The sequence below is a fragment of the Balaenoptera borealis genome (assembly GCF_965194805.1).
Source record: "Balaenoptera borealis genome assembly, chromosome: X".
Classification (NCBI taxonomy): Eukaryota; Metazoa; Chordata; class Mammalia; order Artiodactyla; family Balaenopteridae; genus Balaenoptera; species Balaenoptera borealis.
Window position 1 is genome coordinate 127483408 of NC_138881.1, and position 20743 is coordinate 127504150.

The 20743-nt window shown below is 63.4% G+C and overlaps 1 protein-coding gene across 1 annotated transcript; it reads left to right on the top strand.

Annotated features, from left to right (window-relative positions):
- Positions 1-233: 233 nt before the first annotated feature.
- On the top strand, positions 234-16604 carry LOC309620186 (uncharacterized protein; the record flags this gene model as incomplete). Its single annotated transcript, XM_082376238.1, has 15 exons — positions 234-376; positions 2164-2284; positions 2463-2657; positions 2750-2945; positions 8048-8148; positions 9118-9211; positions 10278-10688; positions 11067-11339; positions 11613-11728; positions 12123-12255; positions 12492-12649; positions 13121-13260; positions 13524-13664; positions 15328-15654; positions 16197-16604. The coding sequence occupies 15 exons, from the start codon at positions 234-236 to the stop codon at positions 16375-16377; spliced, it is 2730 nt and encodes a 909-aa protein (XP_082232364.1). The 3' UTR covers positions 16378-16604.
- Positions 16605-20743: the final 4139 nt, after the last annotated feature.

Consider the following 20743-nt stretch of genomic DNA (forward strand, 5'->3'; position numbering starts at 1 on the left):
GAAACCATGGCAGTGCGGTGGCCTTCCCCACCCTCCCCATATCCTCTGCTCCTGAGGATCGGGAAAAAACCAGCCCCTGTGTATTCTGGAAGAAAATTCCCCTTCTCCACCCAGCTCCACGGAGCCAGTAGTCTAAACAGCCCTTCCCCGACTCAGCAGCTCTGTCTATGGCACAGGGTGGGACGTGGAGGGATTGTCAGGGCCTTGACGGGAGAAGACCATCTTAAAGGGTCATGGGATTCATCCCGTGCATGGAGAACCCGCTGGCCAGCCCTAAGCTCATGGAAATGGCAGCTGAAGACGCAGCAGCAGGCCGCAGCCTCCCCACCCCCGAATCGTGGTGCCTCCCAGGCCTCCTCCACCGGAAAGACTGGAGGTTGGGATGGGAACAGAGACTACTGGGCCTCTCTGGGAGGGGGGAGAAAGGGCTGCCGAGCGGTAGAAGCTTCTGGAAGTGTGGACTCAAGCTCAATACAAAGAAGTGCTTCTCTCAGAGGGTACTGTCTAAACACTAGCTGGCCGCCTGGGAAGGGAGGAGGAGCTCTCTGTCCTGGGACGTACGCAAGCTCAAGGAGGCAGGGAGGGATGTGGGGCGGCTTGCTACGGCGAGCAGGGGGTGGACAGCTCTGTAGGGCGCATCCCTGCCCAGAGCCCCTGGCTTCTGTGAGGGAGGCCTAGGCCGGTCAGGGGCTGAAAATGGGGCCGAAGGACAGTTCCGCCTGGGAGGGGATGCAGCTGGGGGGCAGATGTCAGCAGAGGCTGTGGGGCCCTGAGCAGACCCGAGCACTGAGCCAACCTCCTGATCATGGGGGAAACTTGGCCATGTGTCAGTGCTTGGAAAACAGGTTGGAAAATGAGACCAGTTGACAGGTACTGGCTTCACTGTGTCAGGGATGGGCTGGCAGCAAGCAGTGGTGGCTGAGGCAGCCAGCCACGTGACGCACCTCGCCTTGTGCCTCGGGCACAGAAATGTATAGCCAACCAGGTGGCTTCACCCCATGGCCTCCCTGCCCTGGAGCAGCGTGCTGTTGGGCAGAGGTGCGCAGGTCATCGGGCAAGAGGAAGGGCCCCTAGAGCATCTCAGCCCCGACGTTCCAGCTGCCTTTAGCAGCAGACCCCAGGGTGCTGGGGGAATCTGACCCCCCAACAGCCAGTCAAAGAAAGCTGAAGTTCAAGTTTTACCTCTCCAGCAAGGAAGAGAAGGTAGATTGGCTTCTGCTGCATCTGACAGGGGTTGAAGGCCTTGTTCCAAAAGAGGGGAGCTTTTGAGGGATGGGGGGGTCCCTCCAGCCCCCACTTTCCCCACCCCTGAGATTCTCCAGTAAGAAAAGGAGATTGAAGGACTCCTCACCACATCCTCTGGCAAGCACCAAATGCAGGCTCCTGAAGAAAAGGCAGGTGGAGAGCGTGTGTGAGAGAGAGAGGCAGAGAGACAGACTTCAGGGGAGGAATTCCGTTAGCTATGGGATGAGAAGCCCTATGGGAGAAGTAAGTGGCAGGGCCTGGCATTGGATCTGGGGGAGAAATGATACAGGGTAATGAGGCCAGGCTGAGGATGGGATGGTCTGAGTTCAAGGTTCTCCAGGAGAGGCAGAGTGAGAGGGCTGTCCCTCCCCTCCCTCTCCCCCGCTCCCCTTTCCCGGACCTCTCTCATCTGCTTGAGACTGAGCCGCCAGGCTGGGCTGTTGGTCACCATCCACCCAGGTGCCCGGGGCTTGCAGCCAGCCCACACCCTCTGTGCCAGCCGGAAGCCCACTCAAAAACAAACCGTCTTCGCGCAGATGGGAGGAGGGGTAGAGGACAGGAAAGTGGGGGGCGCTTGCAAATGAGATTGGGAAGAGCCTCAAGGCTGCAGGGGCCCCAAACTTTGACCTGAACAATGAGACCCAAATTCTTCCCAGATTCTTCCGGGAACAAGAATGACACCAACTTTCCTTCGGGTGGCTGTCATTCAGCCTCCCAGAGGCCCTGGGGACTGTCCTGGCCAAGCACAAGCTACTGGGGTGCCCTAAGTCTGGAGGGCCCCAGAGCTGCCACTACGGGCCTGCCAGATGTGGGCCTGCCACGAGGGTAGGCTTGGGGGGAGTCTAGCACTGGACGGATAAAGAATGTCAACCTAGGAGCTGCCCGGTGACGGCCAGTTCTGGAATGCTCTCATTCTAGGCCTGTGTCCACACTGAGAGACTACCGGCACAAGAGGATGGAGAAGCCGCCCTGGGACCTTGGCCTCCTCTTCCTGTCGCTTCTGACCCCTATGCTGGGGCAGGGACCACAGCAGCCCAAGGTAGGGGCAGCTGAAGAGCCAGCCCTTGAGAGGGGCAGGTGGCTCCCTGCCCGTGGGACACCTAGGCAAGGCCGCCCTCACAGCAGGTCAGACCCTGGACCTCCTGCTTTAGGGCCCCGCCCCCATGTCCTGCTGCTGAGGGGCCCTCCGGAGCCCAGAGGACCCCACCCGCTCCCAGGCCACAAGCTCCTGCAAGAGCACGTTTCGTATGCCCAGGACCCGGATCGGATCCCAGCCCACTCCGAGGGCCTGCGAGGGTCTGCGGGACCGCTTGGAGGCCCGGCCCAAGGCGCTGGTGCGGGTGCGGGCGCAGCCAGGCTGCGTGGGCGGGGCTGTCCCCACCAGGGCGCTCCCGGCCCGGGTGGAGCCCGGGGTGAGCCACCGGGGAGGGGGTTGGTTCCGAGGGGGGGGGCGGGCTGGGCCGCTGGGGGTTTGGGGGCTCCCCGCTCGCGCCCTCGCGCTCAGGGTCTCCGGCGATCCAGGCGCACGCGCCCAGCGCAGCGAAGGGTGAACAAGCTGGGGCGCGTGCACGCGGCGCGGGCGAAGCGGGGACGCGCGGCTGCACATGCGCTGGGGGCTCGGCGGCCCCCGGGCGGCGGCGGAGGAAATGGCGGGCGGGACGGCCCCTTCCTCGGGGAGACGCTCGGGTCTAGACGGCTTGGCAAGGCCGGCGGGGCTGAGTCACATGCGTCTGGAGCCGGAGACGCGGGCGCCAGGACTGGAACGTGAACGTGCCCACTCGGGAGGGCCGGCGGCGGGCGGTGGACCTCGCCTTCCCTCTCCCTCGCCCCCAGCCCTCACGCGAGCCCCAGTGTCTGCCCAGACTGTCCCGTGTCTGAGGTCCCTCCATGCCCACCTGGAGGGGCAGAGGCAACTTCTACAGGCAGTCAAACAGGGCCCACGTTATTGGCAAGAGCCATCTGGAATTTCAGACGGGAAGGAGGATGGGAAAGTGGCCTTCACGTGCCCCTATCCCGGCCATGGCCCTGCTCCCTCGACCCAGCCACATCGGCCACCTGGGACCTTTTTGCCCCCAAACCACTCTTGCTGCTTTCCACCTCCTCCGGCCCACCTTGCACTGGCACCCTCCCCAGGGATGCCCACAGCCCAGCAGCTGAAGGCCCCGGCTTCTCTCCTCTGACCGCCAGGGCTTCTTACTACCCACCACTGCATCCCCAGCCATCATTGGGGTTCTGTGTTCCCTTTTCCTCCTTCTTTCTCTGTCTCTGCCTTAGTGTCTCCCCGCGCCCTCCCCCCCTCCCCCCCATGGCTTGCTTGCTCAGGAGCGCCAGGTCTCAAGCAAGGAAGCATGACACATGAGTCCGGATCGCCTGATGTATTTAGTTTTCACAAAAGCATCTGCAAGAAAAGTTGTTTAATTGGGACCAGATCCTCTGAGGTTTTAAAGGCATTAAAACAAGATGGGTTTTCTCTAAGGAGAAACTGCTGGCAACAGGAAGAGGGCATGGAAAGTTTGGCTTTCTGCTTCTCCAAGTTTGAAGAGGGGAAAGGACACTGTACCTTTATTTATATACAATAGATGCCCAAACACGTGCTGGAGGGAGCCTCCCACATACCCCCCATCATGGGTAGACCTGGCATCCATGTGCACATCCGTACACACACACGCACACATACACAGGCTTTGATGTTACTGGGACACATTGTGGAAGGCGCAAGAGCAGGCCTGTTCCCTTGCTCTGGGGGTCACCCCAAGGGTGTGTCTTTGGCTGCAGAGCCACTGTTCTGCCCTGGGCCCTGGCAGAAGGCCTGGTACATAGGAGGGGCTCAGTGAACTTGTCAAATGACTGACAGCAGGAGGGCAGGACTGGCAGCACAGACCTTGGCCCTGAGCTCCAGATTCATACGCAGAACTGCCTTATAGATGTTACCGCTTGGCTGTCTAATCACCAACCTCGCACCTGAGAGGTCAGGAGCTGGCCTCCCCAGCTTCTGCCCCAGGCTCACTCCACCCACAGCGTTCTGGCTCCACCCACTTCTCCCACCAGCCCGCTCCACCCTGGGCCAGACACGATGACCTCTCCCATGGAGGGTGCAGCTGCCTCCACACTGGCTCCCTCCTTCTGCCCTTGTGCCCCCAACAAGTCTGTGCTCCACCCTGTAGCCCGAGGGACCCTTTTACAATATAAGTCAGATCACAACCTATGGACTGGGAGAAAATATTTGCAAATGATGCGCCCGACAAGGGCTTAGTATCCAAAATACACAAGCAGTTCATATAATTCAATAACCAAAAAACCAACAACCCAACCGAAAAATGTACAGAAGACCGAAATAGACAATTCTCCAAAGAAGACATACAAATGTGCAATAGGCACATGAAAAGATTCTCATCATCACTAATTATTAGAGAAAAGTAAATCAAAACTACCATGAGGTACCACCTCACACCAGTCCGAATGGCCATCATCAAAAAGTCTACAAACAGTAAATGCTGGAGAGGGTGTGGAGAAAAGGGAATCCTCCTATACTGTTGGTGGGAATGTAAATTGGTGCAGCCACTATGGAGAACAGTATGGAGGTTCCTTAAAAAACTAAAAACAGAACTACCATATGATCCAGCAATCCCGCTCCTGGCCATATATTGGAAAAGACAAAAACTCTAATTAGAAAATATACATGCACCCCCCATGTTCATAGGAGCACTATTCACAATAGCCAAGACATGCAAACAACCTAAATGCCCATCGACAGAGGAATGGATAAAGAAGATGTGGTACATATATACAATGGAATATTACTCAGCCATTAAAAGGAATGAAATTCTTTGCAGCAACATGGATTTGCAGCGACGTGGATGGACCTAGAGATTGTCATACTAAGCAAAGTAAGTCAGAAAGAGAAAGACAAATACCATATGATATCACTTATATGTGGAATCTAAAATACGACACAAATGAACATATCTATGAAACAGAAACAGACTCACAGACATAGAGAACAGACTTGTGGTTGCCACTGTGGGGGGAGGAGAGGGAGGGAAGGATTGGGAGTTTGGGATTAGTAGCTGCAAACTATTATATATAGGATGGATAAAAGACACGGTCCTACTGTGTAGCACAGGGAACTATATTCAATACCCTGTGATAAACCGTAATGGAAAAGAATATGAAGAAAGAAAGAATATACATATATATATATCTGAGTCACTTTGCGGGACAGCAGAAATTTACACAACATCGTAAATCAACTAGACTTCAATACGAATTTTTTTTAAAGAGATCATGTGTGACTCCTCTGCTCAGAAGTCCACAGTGGCTCCCTGCTTCCTTCAAGGTCAAAGGCAAAGTCCACCCGCCACCCTCTGATGCCCTATCAAGCTGGCCCTCCTGCCCTTCCCCACCCTCACCCCTCACTTAGCCCGCTCTGCTACACTGGTCTCTTTGCTGGTTCTCAAATTGGGCCAAAGCCTTTCCTGCCTCAGGGCCTTTGCACTGCTGCCCCTCCTTTTCAGAGGGCTCCTTACTGGAGCCCTTTTTGCGTGGCTATCTCCTTTTCAGTCACGTCTCCACCCAAATGTCACTTTCTCACAGTCCTTATCTGATCCCCTGTCGAAAGTGTTTCTTCCTGCAGTCACCCTGAGCAGCCCGTTTCCTTCTGATGGGGTCCTCGTGCACCCCACTAGACGGCCAGCTCTGTGAGCACAGGGGAGCTGGCCGTGTAGTTCACCATTGTACTGCACGCTGTGCCGGGGAACGGTGCCTGGCCCACCACAGGGGCTCAGGAATGTTCTGTGAGCAAAGAATCCATTCTCCAATCCTCCCCTGACAGGAGGGGAGCTTTCCGCTGTGCAGTTCTAAGGAGGCTTAAGGGACGAACGAAGGGCATTGCTTTGGCATCCTCCGGGCTGCCGATTGTGAGGGTATGTGTCCTGACTTGTGAGGGTATGTGTGTTCTTGGGGGGCAAGTGTGTGTGGACAGTGGGCCACGTGTAAGGGAAGGACAGGAGGAGAAGGGGCGGGAGTCCCTTCCTAGCCCTCAGAGCCCTGTGATTGTGCAGCCAGAAGCAACCGTGATCATCTTATGCAGCTTCTCTAGGCCCCTTCCAGTTCTCAGATTCTAGAACTTTCTAAGGAGCCCATAGCCACCACATTGAGATGGGGAAACTGAGGCCCTGAGCAGGGAGGCTTCCTCCTGACGTCACATGGCCAGGCCGTCCAGGGCAGAGTTGTGAGCCCAAAACCCTTCCAGCAACCCCCAGGCTACATCTCTGGTTCCTGGAAAATCCTGACAACCCTCCCGCCCTGCGCTCCAGACACCAAGCTCAGGGTTAGTGTTGGCCAGGGGCCCTGCCTGTCTCAGCCCAAGTCCACGACCAAGCTCTGTGTGCAGGAGGGGCAGGGCAGGAGGGCACCTCTGGTCCTGCTGGGCCCCTGCAAGCTGGCTTTGCTCTGTGCGGGTTCTTTCAAGGTCCCCACGATGGTCAGGCACCCTGACACTGGACAGAGTAGGTGGCCAGGTGGCCGCTGGTCCCCCGGTGGGGGAAGGGCAGCGAGGACAGGACTCCACAGGACCTGGGGAACTGAGAGCACTCCAGGCCTCGCCCCTTCCTGCCTAGGTGGGTAGGAGCGGGGGTCCCTCCCTCCTCCAGGCCACTGTGCCAGAGAAACCTGGGAGCAGGCCTCCCCCACCTCCAGCCCTGCTAATGGGAACCAGATGGCAGGATGTTTAGTCAGCGCCTGGGGAGCGGCGCGAACAGGGGAAATGGGTTGGGGGCCAGGATTCCAGAATCCATCCCTAGGCAGGGGGAGGGTCAGAGCCAGGGCTCCCACCGCAGTCCATCTACAGGGTCCCACATCAGGCTGGGTCCTACCACCTCCTCAAGCAATGCCCGACCAGGAGGCGGGAGGCAGGAGGCCTGGCCTCTGGCATCGGAGTTGGGCAAGCCCTACCCCCTCGGTTCCTTTTGTACGAGGGGGGAGGGGGATCGTGCTCGGTCGTCCAGGACCCCTGGGCAAACCCCAGACTCGCACGCCTAAGTGCTCCCCCTCCCCCAGCTTTAGCAAAACATCAGTCCAGGACACCCTGTGTCACCCACGGGCACACAGGCAGACGGTGGCTTCATCCTTGGCTCCCAGGGTGCTTGCTCTCAAACGCCAGCCGGTCTCTGTCTCTGGGCTGTGTGCGGCGTGGTCCCAAGTTCAGGCCTGAAACCAGAGACCTGGACAGGACAGGGGAGGGGGGTGCCGGCAGACCCTGTGTGTCCCTGCCACACCCAGGCCGCAATACATCTGGCACTGGGGACTCAGGCTGATCCCCAGACCCACGTGGGCAAACGCTGAGGACCCCAACGAAGACCCACTTGCGGGGGACTCCGTGTCCTGCCTCCAGCCCCGTCCTGGGTCTCACACGTTCCTCTGTGGCCCCGGACGGATACCTTGAACCCCAGATGGCTATGGGACACTCTCTGTCCACGAGCTTTCCTGGCCCTGCTCCTCACTCCCCTCCCCCTCTCCCCTCCACCCAAGCCTTGCCCACAATTAACTCATTTTTTAAGATCGCTTCCAAACATAAGTCAATGCTGGACAGAGCTGTAGGAAAAGCTTCCTCAAGGCTGGCCCCAAAGAGCCGTGTGGTGAGACCCGGCCTCTTTGCCAGCCCCCGCCCGCCCTCGGCTCCCACAGCTGGGCCTGGGGCTGGGGCCCTCTGAGGGCAGGCCAGGGAGCCTGTGGTCAGACACCCCTTCTTTGCTTCTTGCTCCAGCCCACAGCCCCTGTTCTCAGGCCCCATCCCCACCCACAGGTACCCCTCTGCCTGAGAGGGCACCCATGAGGCATAGGGGCGTCTCGGGCGGCGGTCACACTGAGGCCTGGAACTCTCAGCCAAGAGGTCTGGGGGAACCGGTGAGATGGCCTCACCCAGGTCACTGCCAGGCCACCCCAAGCCAAGTGTGCCCGCGGAACCCGGCCGCCCCTGGTCCACACACACGCCGATGTGGGGGAGGGAGCATGGGGGTGGCATTCAGGAGGTATAGCTGCTCACCGCCTTACAGAGGGGGAAGTGGAGGCCTGGAGGAAGGGAAGCAGCCCAGAGGTGGGCAGGGAGCCAGTGGAAGGAACAGCAGCTCAGCCCCATCTGAGGCCCGAGGCCTGTGCCCGGGGGGCACCGGGGCCCCAGGGGCTGGGGTCTACGCTTGCGAGCCTAGCTCTGCCCCCGTGTTCTGTGTCCCCTGGAATTGGAAGGCCTCGGCATCGGCGCCTGTGGTGGAAGCTCACAGGCTTGGCCGGCTGCAGAGGGGCCGGAGTCGCCATTGCCCAGGTGGCCCTGGCACCTGCCCCCTCTCCCGAGGACCCTGGAGGTCCTGGGGCCTGCGGCTTGCTCTCGGGGCCCGGCCCCTCTCCTTCCCCAGCCGCCGAGGGAGGACCTGGCAGCCTGGGGTGGGCAGCCTGCTCTGCGGTGGGCCTCACAGGTCCCCTGTGTGCGGAGACAGAAGCCCCATTCACGGGGGCCACTGGGCCGGCGCCAGTGGAGAAGGAACACAGGCTTCTCAGAAAAGGAAAATCAATCTCTCTTTCTCCTCAGGTGGGAGCAGGGGACCCTGGGGGGAGTCGGGGCCCAGGCCCGGGGAGGCGTTTGCTGGGGGGAGCCTTCCTGGGGAAGGGCCGGGCTGGGTCGGGGAGGCTCCCAGCACTGTAGCTCAGGAATCCGGACTGTCGCTTGCCGCCCCCCTGATGTCTCATCCTGCCGCGGCCGCCGCTGCCACCCCTCCCAGCCCTTCACCCCCTCCGCCGGCCCGGGCGGCCTGCGCACGGTGGCCACGCAGAGCGCGCTGTTCCCCGTCCTGGCTCTCTGGGTGGGCTGCTGCCCTGGAGGGGCCGGGCCTGAGACAGCCCGCGGTGCAGCCAACCTCCACAGGGCTGCCCACCCTGCGGCCGCTGCCGCCCAGCCCGTCTGGGCCCCCTGATGGTGAGTAGGGGGCACCAGCAGGGAGGCTGGCAGGACGGGACCCTGCCCCCTACCAGGACCCCGCGGGGCGGGGGCAGAGGGAGAGCGAGCGGGTCACCCTGAGGCTGCCCACGCGGTGCCCCCCGTGGGTGTTCGGTTCAGGGCCAGGAGGGACCCATGAGCCTCAAGGGACCCTCCCTGGGGGGCGAGGGGGGACTGCGGACTCTGGGAGGCCCTTGCGCTGGTGGCCCAGGGTGGGGGCGGGGCAGGGGAGACAGCCCCCTAGGAGGGGCCGCTGCAGCTGGCGCGGAAGTGAGGGCCCCGCCCAGGCCCGGGGGTGGGATGGGAGGGGCCGTGGGGGACCCAATCCCCCACCCCCTGCAGACGGCAGGCCCATGGTCAGTGCTGCTTAAGGAGGGGCTCCATGCGGTGGAGGGGAGCCGCCGCCCCTGCTCTGCAGCGGCTGAAAGCCTCTCAGAGCGGCCCCGGGGCTCGCCTGGCCCCTAACAACCTGCTCTCGCAGCGCCACTGGGGCCGCCACCTCCACCCGCACACTGCGCCAGGTGGCAGCGACCCCTTCATCTCCCGAGGCTGCCCCACCCCTCCCTGCCCAGGAAGAACCCACAGGGAACTGGGGGGCACGGGAACAGGCCCAGCCCCTCCGCCTAGGGCTACTGAAGCTCCCCTGGGCCCACCCTCGTGAGCCAAGGACCTGCCGCTGCCTTGTCCCGGCAGGCCTGAAGGGTCCCCAGGAGTTCTGAGAGGCAGGCAGGGCAGGGCGACTCATCCTGCCCTCGACACTGAGCTCTCTCTGCCCCCCCCCCTCTCCCGCTCGGGGTCCCCCACTCTGGGACCATGACAAATCGGGGAGGAGATCAGGGAATCTCTGACACTTGGTGGCCTTGGGGGTCGGTGACAGAAGGCTGAGAGCTCCTGAGGAGAGAAGAAAAAGGCAGAAGTGAGGCCCGGGCGGACAGAAGGAGGGAGGCGGGCCGGCCGGCGGCTGATCCCCCACTCGGGAAGGAGGCGCTGCCTCTTCCCCACGCAGCGGTCCAGGCACCCCAGCCCACACCGGCTTCTTCTGCAGGTCGAGTGCGACCCACCCCCGGGAACGGCGGCCCGGACAGGCCTAGTGACGGGCAGCTGGACAGGCCATGGCTGCGGCCCACCTCCGAGGAGGGAGCCCATAGAGCGTCCAACCAGCCCCCAGCCCCGTGCTGGAAGGCCCCCACCAGACCCGGGCTGGCCCAGAGGAAGGCGACGCGGCCAGCAGCCTGGGGGCAGGAGCAGGGTCACGACAACGGGGCCGTCGCTGTGCAGTCCCATCTCCAGGCCACAGCTGCAGTGGGGCCCCGGGCTGCCGAGCTCAGGCCCTTGCAGGCAACCAGGACTCCCCGAGCCCAAGAGGGGGCAGTGGCTGCCAAGGAGGGCCAGGGAAGGCAGGCAGGGGGCCAGGAAGCCAGGAAAAGGGGCCCGAAGCCTAGGAGGCCCCCCAAAGGTGAGGACCAGCTGGGACAGGCAGCCCCCAGATGGGCCCTGCAGGGGGTGAAGTGGCCGAGGCAAGCGCCAACCTCCACCAATCATACTAACGTCCCCAGCCACTGAGACCCCACCCCGCTCTCAATGTGCCCAAGTTGAACGGCCCCATGTGTGGGCAAGTGGGGAACTCTCCCAGGGCAGGTCCCCTTCCCCAGCCTCAGGGCCCCGATTTGGGCCTTTTGCCCTTGGTGCCAAGGGAAGGAGGCCCAGTGGCCTGTTGTTCCAGCTCAGCTGGCCGAGTCACCGGCAGGCCCAGGGAGCCCTGGGCAAGCCCCTGCCCCTAGGCGGGCCCCTGTTTCTATGTGGCCAGGCTGGGGCCTCATCTCTCATCCTCCAGGGGCCTCCCAGCAACCCAGCCCTGGAGGCTGGCGTCAAAAGAAAGATCGCAACCGAGGCCAAGGTGGCAGCAGCACCTCGGAGACCACAGGTCGTGGGCGGGAAAGGCCTGGAAGCAGGCGTGGGCTTGCAGACCCGGGCGCTATAGAGCAGGCCATGCCCTCCCTCCCGGCCTCCTGCCTCCTGGCCCAGGCGGCCATCGCCTGTGGCAACGTCAAGATGAAACACGTCCCTGCCCTGTCCGACCCCGGCCTGACCACGCTCTACCTGGCAGGTGGGTGTCCCCTCTTCCCTGCACCCACTCCCGCGGCAGGGGTGAGAAGGCCGTACACCTTGGGCCCTTGGCCACTGTGGCTGCCACGCCACCGCGCCTGGGGACGGCCCACCTCCCCTCTGACCTGAGAGGCTCTGACCTGGGACAGTCAGAAGAGCCAGCTCCTTCAAGGAGTGTGTCACTGCTGCCTCCGGCCCGTGTCGGGGAGGTACAGAGTGGCAAAGGGGAGGGTGACAGAGGGGCCCGGAAAATGGCTGCCCCGTGTGTGCACAGAGAATGAAGTTGCCAAGATCCCGGCCCACGCGTTCCTGGGACTGCCCAACCTGGAGTGGCTGGACTTGAGCAAGAACAAGCTGGATGCCCTTGGCCTGCACCCCCATGCCTTCAAGGTGCGCCGCAGCCCCTCATCCTGCTCTCGCGGGGCTTGACGGGGGAAGAGGGCCCCGGGCATCCTCTGCTCCCCTCCCTGCCCTACCTGGAGTCGGAGCTGTGCAGAAACCCAGCGCCGCGGGCTGTGGTGATCTGGGGTAGCACGGTCCATAGCTGCGAGCATGGAGAGCAACACAGATCCCTGCGCCCCACAAGGAAGCAGCACTCCTGGGAGAAACTTAGCGGAGTCCCAGAAATCCCCAGACAGGCCTGCTCCAAGAGGGAACCAGGAAGCCCCAGTGCAACCAAACAGGGGGTCCCTGGGCAGGATGAGCCCAAAGCCATGCCTGGAAAGCCTAGCGCCAGCCAGCAGCACCCCAGTCTCCGGCGCTCTCTTCTCCTCCGACCCCCTAGAGTCTGACGCGGCTGAAGCGTCTGAACCTGGATGGGAACTCGCTGTCCACGGTGCCGGCCTTGCCCGCCTCCCTGCAGGAACTCAAACTCAACGACAACCTTCTGCAGGGCCTGCAGCGCAGCAGCTTCCGGGGTGCGGGCAGGCCCCAGGGGACAGGGGCCAAAGGCGCTGGGCCTGAGCAGCCAGGGAGGCCGAGGGCAGGGGCTGCCCAAGGCAGCCTGGCTGGAGGGCAGAGGTGGGAGCACCAGCCCAGGAAGGCGGCCCCGGCTCCGAGGGCCGGGGGGTCTCTGGAGCTACGGTGGGCAGCTCCCAGCAGGCCTTCCGAGCTCGGCGGTCAGCTCACCTGCCCCTCCACCCGCCGTCCGCAGGGCTCAGCCAGCTGCTGACGCTGGAGGTGGAAGGGAACCGGCTGCACGATGGAAACATCTCCCCCCTGGCCTTCCAACCCCTACGCAGCCTGCTCTACCTGAGGCTGGACCGGAACCGGCTGCGGACCATCCCGCCCGGCCTGCCAGCCTCCCTGCAGGTGAGCTGGGAGCCCCGAGGCCACAACAGGCAAAGCTGTGGCCGAAAGACTGGAGCGTCTGCCCACGCCAGCCGGGCCGGTGGGTAGAGCTGCCCATGGGGGGGGGGAATTTTGACCATAAACCCACAAGGCCTCAGCGCCAAAGGGCCTTTCCTCCGCCTGACCTAACCTTTCTGGAGCCCAAAATTGAGCCTCGAGGACTGTCCTGGACCCGCTGGGTGTCCCTGCACACGGCTCATGGCCTCTCTGGGCCGTATGATCCCCCGTGCTTGGCGGTACTGTCTGAGCCTGTGTCCTGTGGGGCTCTGAAGAGTCATGACAGGGCTTGCGGGTGTCGCTGGGATCCTTTGCACAGCTGGCCATGGCCCTGAGAGGGGCAGAGACGGAGGGACCCAGTGGAAGGGGGCAGGGGACCCGGCCAGGCTGCCAGCGAGTGGTGGGTGGGCCGCTCACTCCAAGCCCTGGCCCTAGGAGCTGCACTTGGGCACCAACGTCATCGAGGAGGTGACAGAGGACACGCTGAACCGCAGCCGCAGCCTCGGCGTGCTGGTTCTCAGCAACAACCGGCTCCAGGAGGACCGGCTGGCGCCCCGCGCTTGGATCGATCTCCCGTGAGTGCTGCCATCCACCCTGGCACCGCCCGAGCTCCGCCCCCACGGGCCGAGCCGTGGAGTCCAGAGAGAGAGGATGCTCGCCAAGGAAGCAGACAGTCAGGAGGGAAGGCGGAGAGGGCTGAGGGAGGGCGCTGTCGCTCAGGCCTGCTCTCTGGTGGGTCACCTGGGTCACCTGCCTCCCTGCCCAGGGCTCAGGGTGGCCTGGGCCCTCAGCCACACCTGCTCCTCCAAGATTTCCCTCTGTCCCTCCCACCCGACAGAATCCCCAAGGCCACAGAAACCCCCTCCCCTGCCCATGCCTGGAGGTGCCGTGGGCCCAGATCGAGGGGCAGCCTGGGTGGTGGGAAGCCACATGGGCAGGAAGGGGCATGGAAGAGATGGCAGCCACGGGAAGAAGGCATGTGAGTTTCCTAGGGCAGCCATAACAAAGTACCACAAAGCGGGTGGCTTCAAACAACAGAGATTTATGTTCTCACAGTTCTGGAGGTCAGAGGTCCAAAATCAAGGTGTGGCAGGGCCGTGCTCCCTCTGCAGGCTCTAGGGGAGGGTCCTTCCTGCCTCTTTCAGCTTCTGGGGGCTCCAGGTGCTGCTTGGCTTGTGGCCACATCCCTCCAGTCTCTGCATTTGTCTTCACGTGTCTTCTCCTCTGTGTCTGTGTCTCTCTTCTTCCGTCTCTTATAAGGACACCTACCATTGCGTTTACTGCCCATCGTAAACCAGGATGATTTCATCTCAAGATCCTTCACTTACATCTACAAAGACCTTTTTGCCAAATAAGGTCACATTCACAGGTTCTGGGTAGACATATCTTTGGGGGGCCACTATTCACCCCACTACAGGAATAAGGGTCCAGAATGAGTCCCCATGATCTCATTTGGACGGCTGAGTCGGGTCGCTGGCAGGAGGGGCCCAGGAGGAGACGGGGCCCTTACAGGCACTGCTTAAGGAGTCAGGATGTGACCCCGGGAGCAGCTGAAGGGCTGGGGAGGTACAATCCATGGGATCTGAAGACCACCGAGGCAGGGCAGGGGTGGGGGGCTGGGGGCTGGGGGGAGGCAGGGGTTGACAGTCCAACCTGCCATTCCAGGGACTGGAGCCTCCTGCCCTGCGTCCTCGTGTTCCAGGAAAAAGTTACCAGGACGTTTGGGTTTAATTATTCCTTTTTCCTCTCCCCCTCTTGCCAAGGGGGCAAAGGAAAGCAGACAGCAGCCTAGGGAGGGGCCGCCCAGCCGTGTTCCACTCCCGCCGCGGGGCCTGGGCAGGGGGCTGGCGGCCAGTCAAGCCCGGGCTGGCGCCACCCAGCTTTTCTCCAGCTGGTAGACGGGGAGCAGGCTGGTGGCTCGGCAGGCTTGGGAGGCACCGGAGCCCCCGCCCCCATGGACTGAGGACGGCTCCCATCCCAAGGCCGAAGGGCTGACCCCACCCACAGGGGCTGGGGGATATCACTGAGAGAAGCCACTTTCCTAGCCGTTCTAGAAGCATCACCACCCTCTGCTCCTGGTTTCCCACCATGGAGTGACCTGGGCTCACTGCCTGCCTCCCTGATCCCTCAGGGTTCCCCGGCCCTGACCCCTTGGAGCCTTATTTTTCTGTCCTTCCCCATCTGTCTTCTGCTTGCCTTCGGCCTGGGTGAGGCCGGAAGAGGATGAGAGAGCGTAGGGACAAGAGGAGAGGGCTGTGAGGCCAAGGAACCGCAGAGTGGGGACATCTGGGGCGACAGCTCTTGCCCCAGACCACCGGCCCCTCCACCTGGGCTTCCTCTGTCAGGTATAAGTTTAGGAGGGGGAGCAGGATCTGCCATCTCCATACCGAGAGCCAGCCTCGCCAGCCCTGCAGTGAGCTAGGGAGGACCCCTCAGACCCCCTTTTCCCAGCCTCAGCGGACAGAGGAGGGCACAGGAGCCAGATGGGGCCTGGCGCTCGCCAGCTGTTGGGAGCTGCCATCTGGGGGCAAATCCCCACTCTCCTCTTGGGCGTGGACCAGGGACCCCAACTGTGGGCTCCAGCTGTTGCTGTGGTCTCTGCCGGGCGCCACTAGCTCCCCCCCCAACCCCCGGGCCCGCAGGAAGCTGGAGGCCTTGGACTTGTCGTACAACCGGCTGGTGCACGTGCCCTCCTTCTTGCCCCGGGGCCTCCGCCGCCTGACGCTGCACCACAACCGCATCGAGCGCATCCCCGGCTACGTGTTCGCGCACATGAAGCCGGGCCTGGAGGTCCTGCATCTGTCCCACGAGAGCCTGCGTGAGGACGGCATCCACGGCGTGCCCTTCCTGGGCCTGCGAGCCTCCCTGGCCGAGCTGCTCCTGGACCACAGCCAGCTGCAGGCCGTCCCACAGGGCCTCCTGGGCCTCAGGGCACTGCAGGTGCTGCGCCTGAGCCACAGCAAGATCAGGTAGGGCTGCTGGCCTGTGCCCGTCCTGCTGTCCCCCCAGCCCACCCAACCCGCGTCCCTACCGCCAGCCCAGGAGGAAGCTCGGCTGAGGCCCGGAGGCCCAGCCTGGTAGGTTGGCCGGGTGCTCTGGCCTGTGGGCTCGCCACCCAAGGGCCTCAGAGGCTGAGGGCGGGACTGCGGGGGGCATCCTTCACCGCCCCCACCTCCCCATCTTGGTCGCCGTGACTGGAGCCTGTACCCAGTGGCTGGCAGGCCCGGGCAGCCAAGCTGGACGGCTGCAGACAGCAGAACCTGGGCAGGGGGTGGGCGGGGGGAGGTTGGGAGGGCTCTGGCCCAGAGCAACAAGGGCCGAGCCCCGAGTGGGCAGGCGGCAGGTGGTGGCAGCGACCCGCCTGACCCTCCACCTTGGGTCTGGTGTCTGTGCCTTGGTCTCACCACCCCCCTCGCTGTCGGGCCCCTCTTTCTCTCCTCTCACCTGAGGCCTGACTCTCCTTTCTGGGGTCTCTTCTCCTCTGCCCCGCCCTGCTACCCCCACTCCACAGGCACATGCCCCTGAATTCCATCTGCGACACACGCGTGGCCCAGGACTCCAACCTCATCTCCACGCACCTGGAGAACAACCTTATAGACCGGCGCCGCATCCCACCCACCACGTTCTCCTGCATCCGGGCCTACCACAGCGTGGTCCTCCAGCCCCAGCAGGGGGAGGGGGAGTCCGCCTAGCCCCACCGGTCTTCCCCGCCCTGTGCTCTTTTGGACTGTGTGGGTGGCGGGGCAGCCCAGGCCCAGCTCCACTTGATCTTTGCACCACTGGGAGAAAGATCTAGAAGACCCTGCTGCTTCAGATGCGCCCATGTCCCATTGACTGCTGAGGCCCCTTCACTTAGTAAATGACCCAGCCTGGCATGGCGCTGGTTTGGACTTGAACGTAATAAATGCATCTCATTCAAGCCCACTTGCCTCCACCAGCCTCCCTCCCTCCTGGATCTAAGCCGCCTGTGCACGCTGGCACTCCATTGTGCATGGAGCCCCCAGAGCCCACACCCTGGACACTGCCTTGTCAGCAGGGGGTTAAGAGGGCCTGGTTCTAGAAGTTTCTCCGAGAGCCTCCCCACCCCCACCCGCCCTGGCCAGGGTCCTGAAGTCCCAGCATCACTACCCTCTCGTCCAGGAAGCATCCCTGTCCCAGGAGTGGACGCACACAGCATGTCACCACCCCCTGGCTGGAGTTGCTGACTGTCCACTGAGCCCTAAAGACAGGACCCATCAACTGTGCTGGGTGGGGACGCAGGAGCTGCGGAGCCCCCTGAGGCCCCTGGAACAGTTGCCCTGCCTGTGTGAGGGGCCCCCAGGAACGGGGTGTGGTCAGTGTGTCAGCCTCGGCAGCTCACGATGTCACCGCGCCCAGTGCTGGGGAGGGAGAAGGACGGTGGTATGGGGGTGAGAAAGACAGCCGAGTGACAGGCGCGGAGGACGCGGCCGAGCGGGATGGGCCCTGGCCTTCAGTGCCGCTGGATGCGGGCGCAGTGAAGGAAGCAGGGCCCCAAGTGCCCACTGCCGAGACCTTGCCCCGCCAGCGCCTCGGGCTGGGGTCTGGGCCTGGGAACCGTGAGTCTCGCTTCGGTCCCATTCTGTAGCCAGTCCCCCCCCCCACCCCCCCCTCCCTGAGTTCTCAGCAGAGAAAAGGCCAGACTCTGGAAGGGGGCGGGGAGAGGCCTGGGAAGCTGGTGGAGTGTTTGCTTTGGACTCATCGCTGCATTCCTTCTCCTCCGGGGCCTGGGCCCACAGATATGGCACTTCCTGTTTGGACTGGGTCAGAGGTCAGCAGCCCTTGAGGCGCTGGCCCTGACGGGGAGGGCCCGCTGCTTTCCCAGCTCTCACGACCCCTCCTCCCCAGTCTGGCTGCCTGGCCCCGGCCCCCCTGCTCCAGGGCAGTCAGCCCCCAGCCCCCTCCCTGCACTCAGAGGTCAGGCCCCCGCCAGGAGGCACAGGAAGTTCAGGCTGGGCGACCCCACCCCCAGCTGCTCGCACTTCCCTACTGAGCAGGCCCTCTGGGTTAATTCCACTGCAGATGGGGAGCTCTGGGCCCTTGGAGCTGCTGGCAGGTGGGCAGACAACTCCTCAAGAGGGCCGGGGGTGCCAGCAGCTGGAGGCCAGGGCCTCCAGTCCTAGCGGGGAGGTGGCGGTGGCAGCATGGCGTGCCCCGGGGTGGGGGCTGGTCAGCAGTGCAGCCAGTGACATCCCCGGACAGACCCCCAGCCAGGGGAGAAAGTGCGGTGCAGCCGAGACTGGTCCTGGTGGAGGACGAAGGGTTCCTCGTGGTGATCGTTGTGATGGTGGTGACAACAGGGTAGGGGTGACTAGGTCCAGGTGGCAAAAAGCAAAGGCAAAAAGCGAGGCACTCATCAGTCCCTGGACCGAGACGGAGGTCCTCGGGGACAGTGGGACCCAGGAGCGGGTCACCGAGGAGCAGAGAATGGGGACAGGGACCTTGGGCCACTCCCCCCAGGGACCTCGGGCCCCTCCCGGCCACAATCCCAGTGTCCCGTCCATTGACCTCCACCGAATTCTTCTCCAGCCCGCCTCCTCCTCCTCCTTGACCCCAGCACTCCTACCCAAGGGCCCGCCGCCCACGCCTTCGAGAGGCTCCCTGCACAGCCGGTTCCAAGCCTTCCTCCTGCCTCATACCCCACGTCGTGGCCTCCAGGAGAAACAAGCCCAGGGAGCAGCGGAAGACAGCGAGGAAGGCAAAGGATGCACTCCGGGCCCGGACCTCCCCCCGGCCCCCTCTCTGTGAGCAGTGCCACCGTGACGGGCATGCGGGGCCAGTCCAGAAACTGCCTGGCCCCCTCGCCCTGCACCTGCTCCCCCTCGTAGCCCCCACCGGAGCCTCCTGGCCCTGCTGCTGGGGGCCAGCCTCCCCCAGGGGAAGACCACGGGACCCCGCGCTTCATGGCGTCCCTGTGTCCTGCTGGCTTCGCAGGAGGCCCACAGATGCCTCCCTGTGGCACGGCCCCTGGTCCAGCTTCCCTCGTCTGGCCACACCCAGAGCGTGCCTCTCTAAAGATAGCTAGACACAGGCCGGGGCTCCACGGAGCCCCCTTCGAGCCCTGAAATTACAGCCCTGGCGGCCCGGGACAGAGAGCCGCTGTGTGATTATGTCCTCAGGGGAAGGTCAAAAAAAGCTCTGGCATAGAGAGTGCCAGCTTTCACCAGCCACGCCTCGGCCATCAGCGCTGGTAAACTTCCAGAGAGCGGAGGCTCGCCTGCTCCGCAGCCGTTCGGCTCCCTCTTAAGCCCGTTAACATGATCCTCGTCCAGAGTGGCCCCCTGCATCCAGAGGGTCCCCTGAGCACAAGTTACACCTGCTGCCCCTTGGGGCTCCAGGATGTCATGACTCTGGCCTCAAGGAAGCAGTGAGGTGGGAGGGGCAGCCCCCTAGTGACTGTGGGCCTAGCCCCTGCCCTGCCCCTGCCCAGCCCCTGAGGGTGCAGAGATTGGGGATGGATGAAACCAGCAGGCCGTGAATTCGGGGGTGCCAGCTTGGGTTCAGAGGCTGCAGCGCCTAGGAGCCTCGAGGGCCCTCTCCAGGATCTCAGCTGAGTTCTAGGCAGGGTGGCATGCTCAAGAAGTGACCTTGATGTATGTGTGTGATGTGTCCCTGCCTGGAAATTGGTCCTGGAGGCGGAAGGGGGCTCCTGTGGGCAATGCCTTGCTCTGGGCTGGCCGTGCAAGAGCCCTGTGGGAGCACTCCAGGGAGGGGTGGGAGGCAGCCCCAGGGCGCCACTGCAGAGCCGCCTCCTCCCGGAACTCCTCCCTGCGCCCCATCTGGGGTGCTCCAGGAGGGTGAGGGGCACCAGCGGAAGTTGAGGCTGATTGACTCAGTGCCCGGGGAAGGGACAGACGATGCAGAGGGGAGACCTGAGAAAGGAGTGGGGAGCCCAAAACAGACAAGGGGAGTGATGAGCGGAGGCAGAGGGGAGCGAGCAGGGCACCAGCCAGACATAGCAGGGCAGGGAGGCCAGGGAGGCCCTGGAAGGGGGCTGGCAGAGGGCCCCTGAAGGTCAGGGTCGGGCAGCTCTTTCTCGGCCCCTGAAGGTCAGGGTCGGGCAGCTCTTTCTCGGCCCCAGAAACTCATGGGCCGAGCAGCTGGGTGGGCTGGAGCTCAGGGTGGGGGGGATCTCTGTCAGCTGCTGCCACCTCTATAGGGGCTCCCTCTGAGCCTCTGGAAGCCCTGCCCACTGGGCCACCTCCCAGGCTCCCAGGCTCTGCCCTTCAGGGACCCGCATCAAAGGCAGGGTTTCGTGCCCACAGGGGATCAGAGGCTTGAGACCTGCCCTCTGGGTGCCCTGCTTCTGTCCTGGGCCTCCCCTTCTTGCTTTGAAGCCAGGGCACCAACAGCTGCAAGCCAGGGGGACGGGCTGCAGCTGACTCCGGGTCCTTCTCCACACACAGGCCTACAGGATGGCAACAGGCTTAGATGGCCCTGCCTGGGGTGGACCCACAGCTGCTCACCAGCCCTGCCGCCCCTCCTCTCAGCCCCCTTCCGCCCTGCACGTTTCTCTCCCCACCACCGCTGGCTTCTGCCTGCCCCGCACCCCTGCCCCACTCCCTCTGAGCACCTGCCCTGGGCTCTGGGGCTGCGGGCTGGGGCAGCAATGACCCAACAAGGCCTAGGTGAGGGCTGGCTGCTCTGTGCCGGGACACAGCGGTGTGGCCTGAGGACCGGGCAGGGGCAGGGGCGGGGGCCCGGGGCAGGACGCTTTCCCGGGAAGCCTGAGCCGGCCACCAGGCTGCTTCTCGGCTCAAGAGGGCCGCGTTCTTCGCTCCTTCTGGCAGAGGGGTCTTCTGCCAAGGGGCCTGCTGGGATTTCTTGGCTGAGGGGCGGGCTGGTGCCGGCAGGATCACCCAGCCCTCCGAAGTCCCTGGGGGGAAGTGTCCAGGCTGGGGCTTTGGGGGCCTGCCCAGCGGTGTCCCAGAGGTGCAGGGCATGCTGGGAGAGGGCGCTGGTCACCCCCGCCTCCCCCGGCCCCACCTCTAATCCCTCGGCCAGCCCTGTCTGCCACTGGTTCTCGTGGAGCTAAGACAG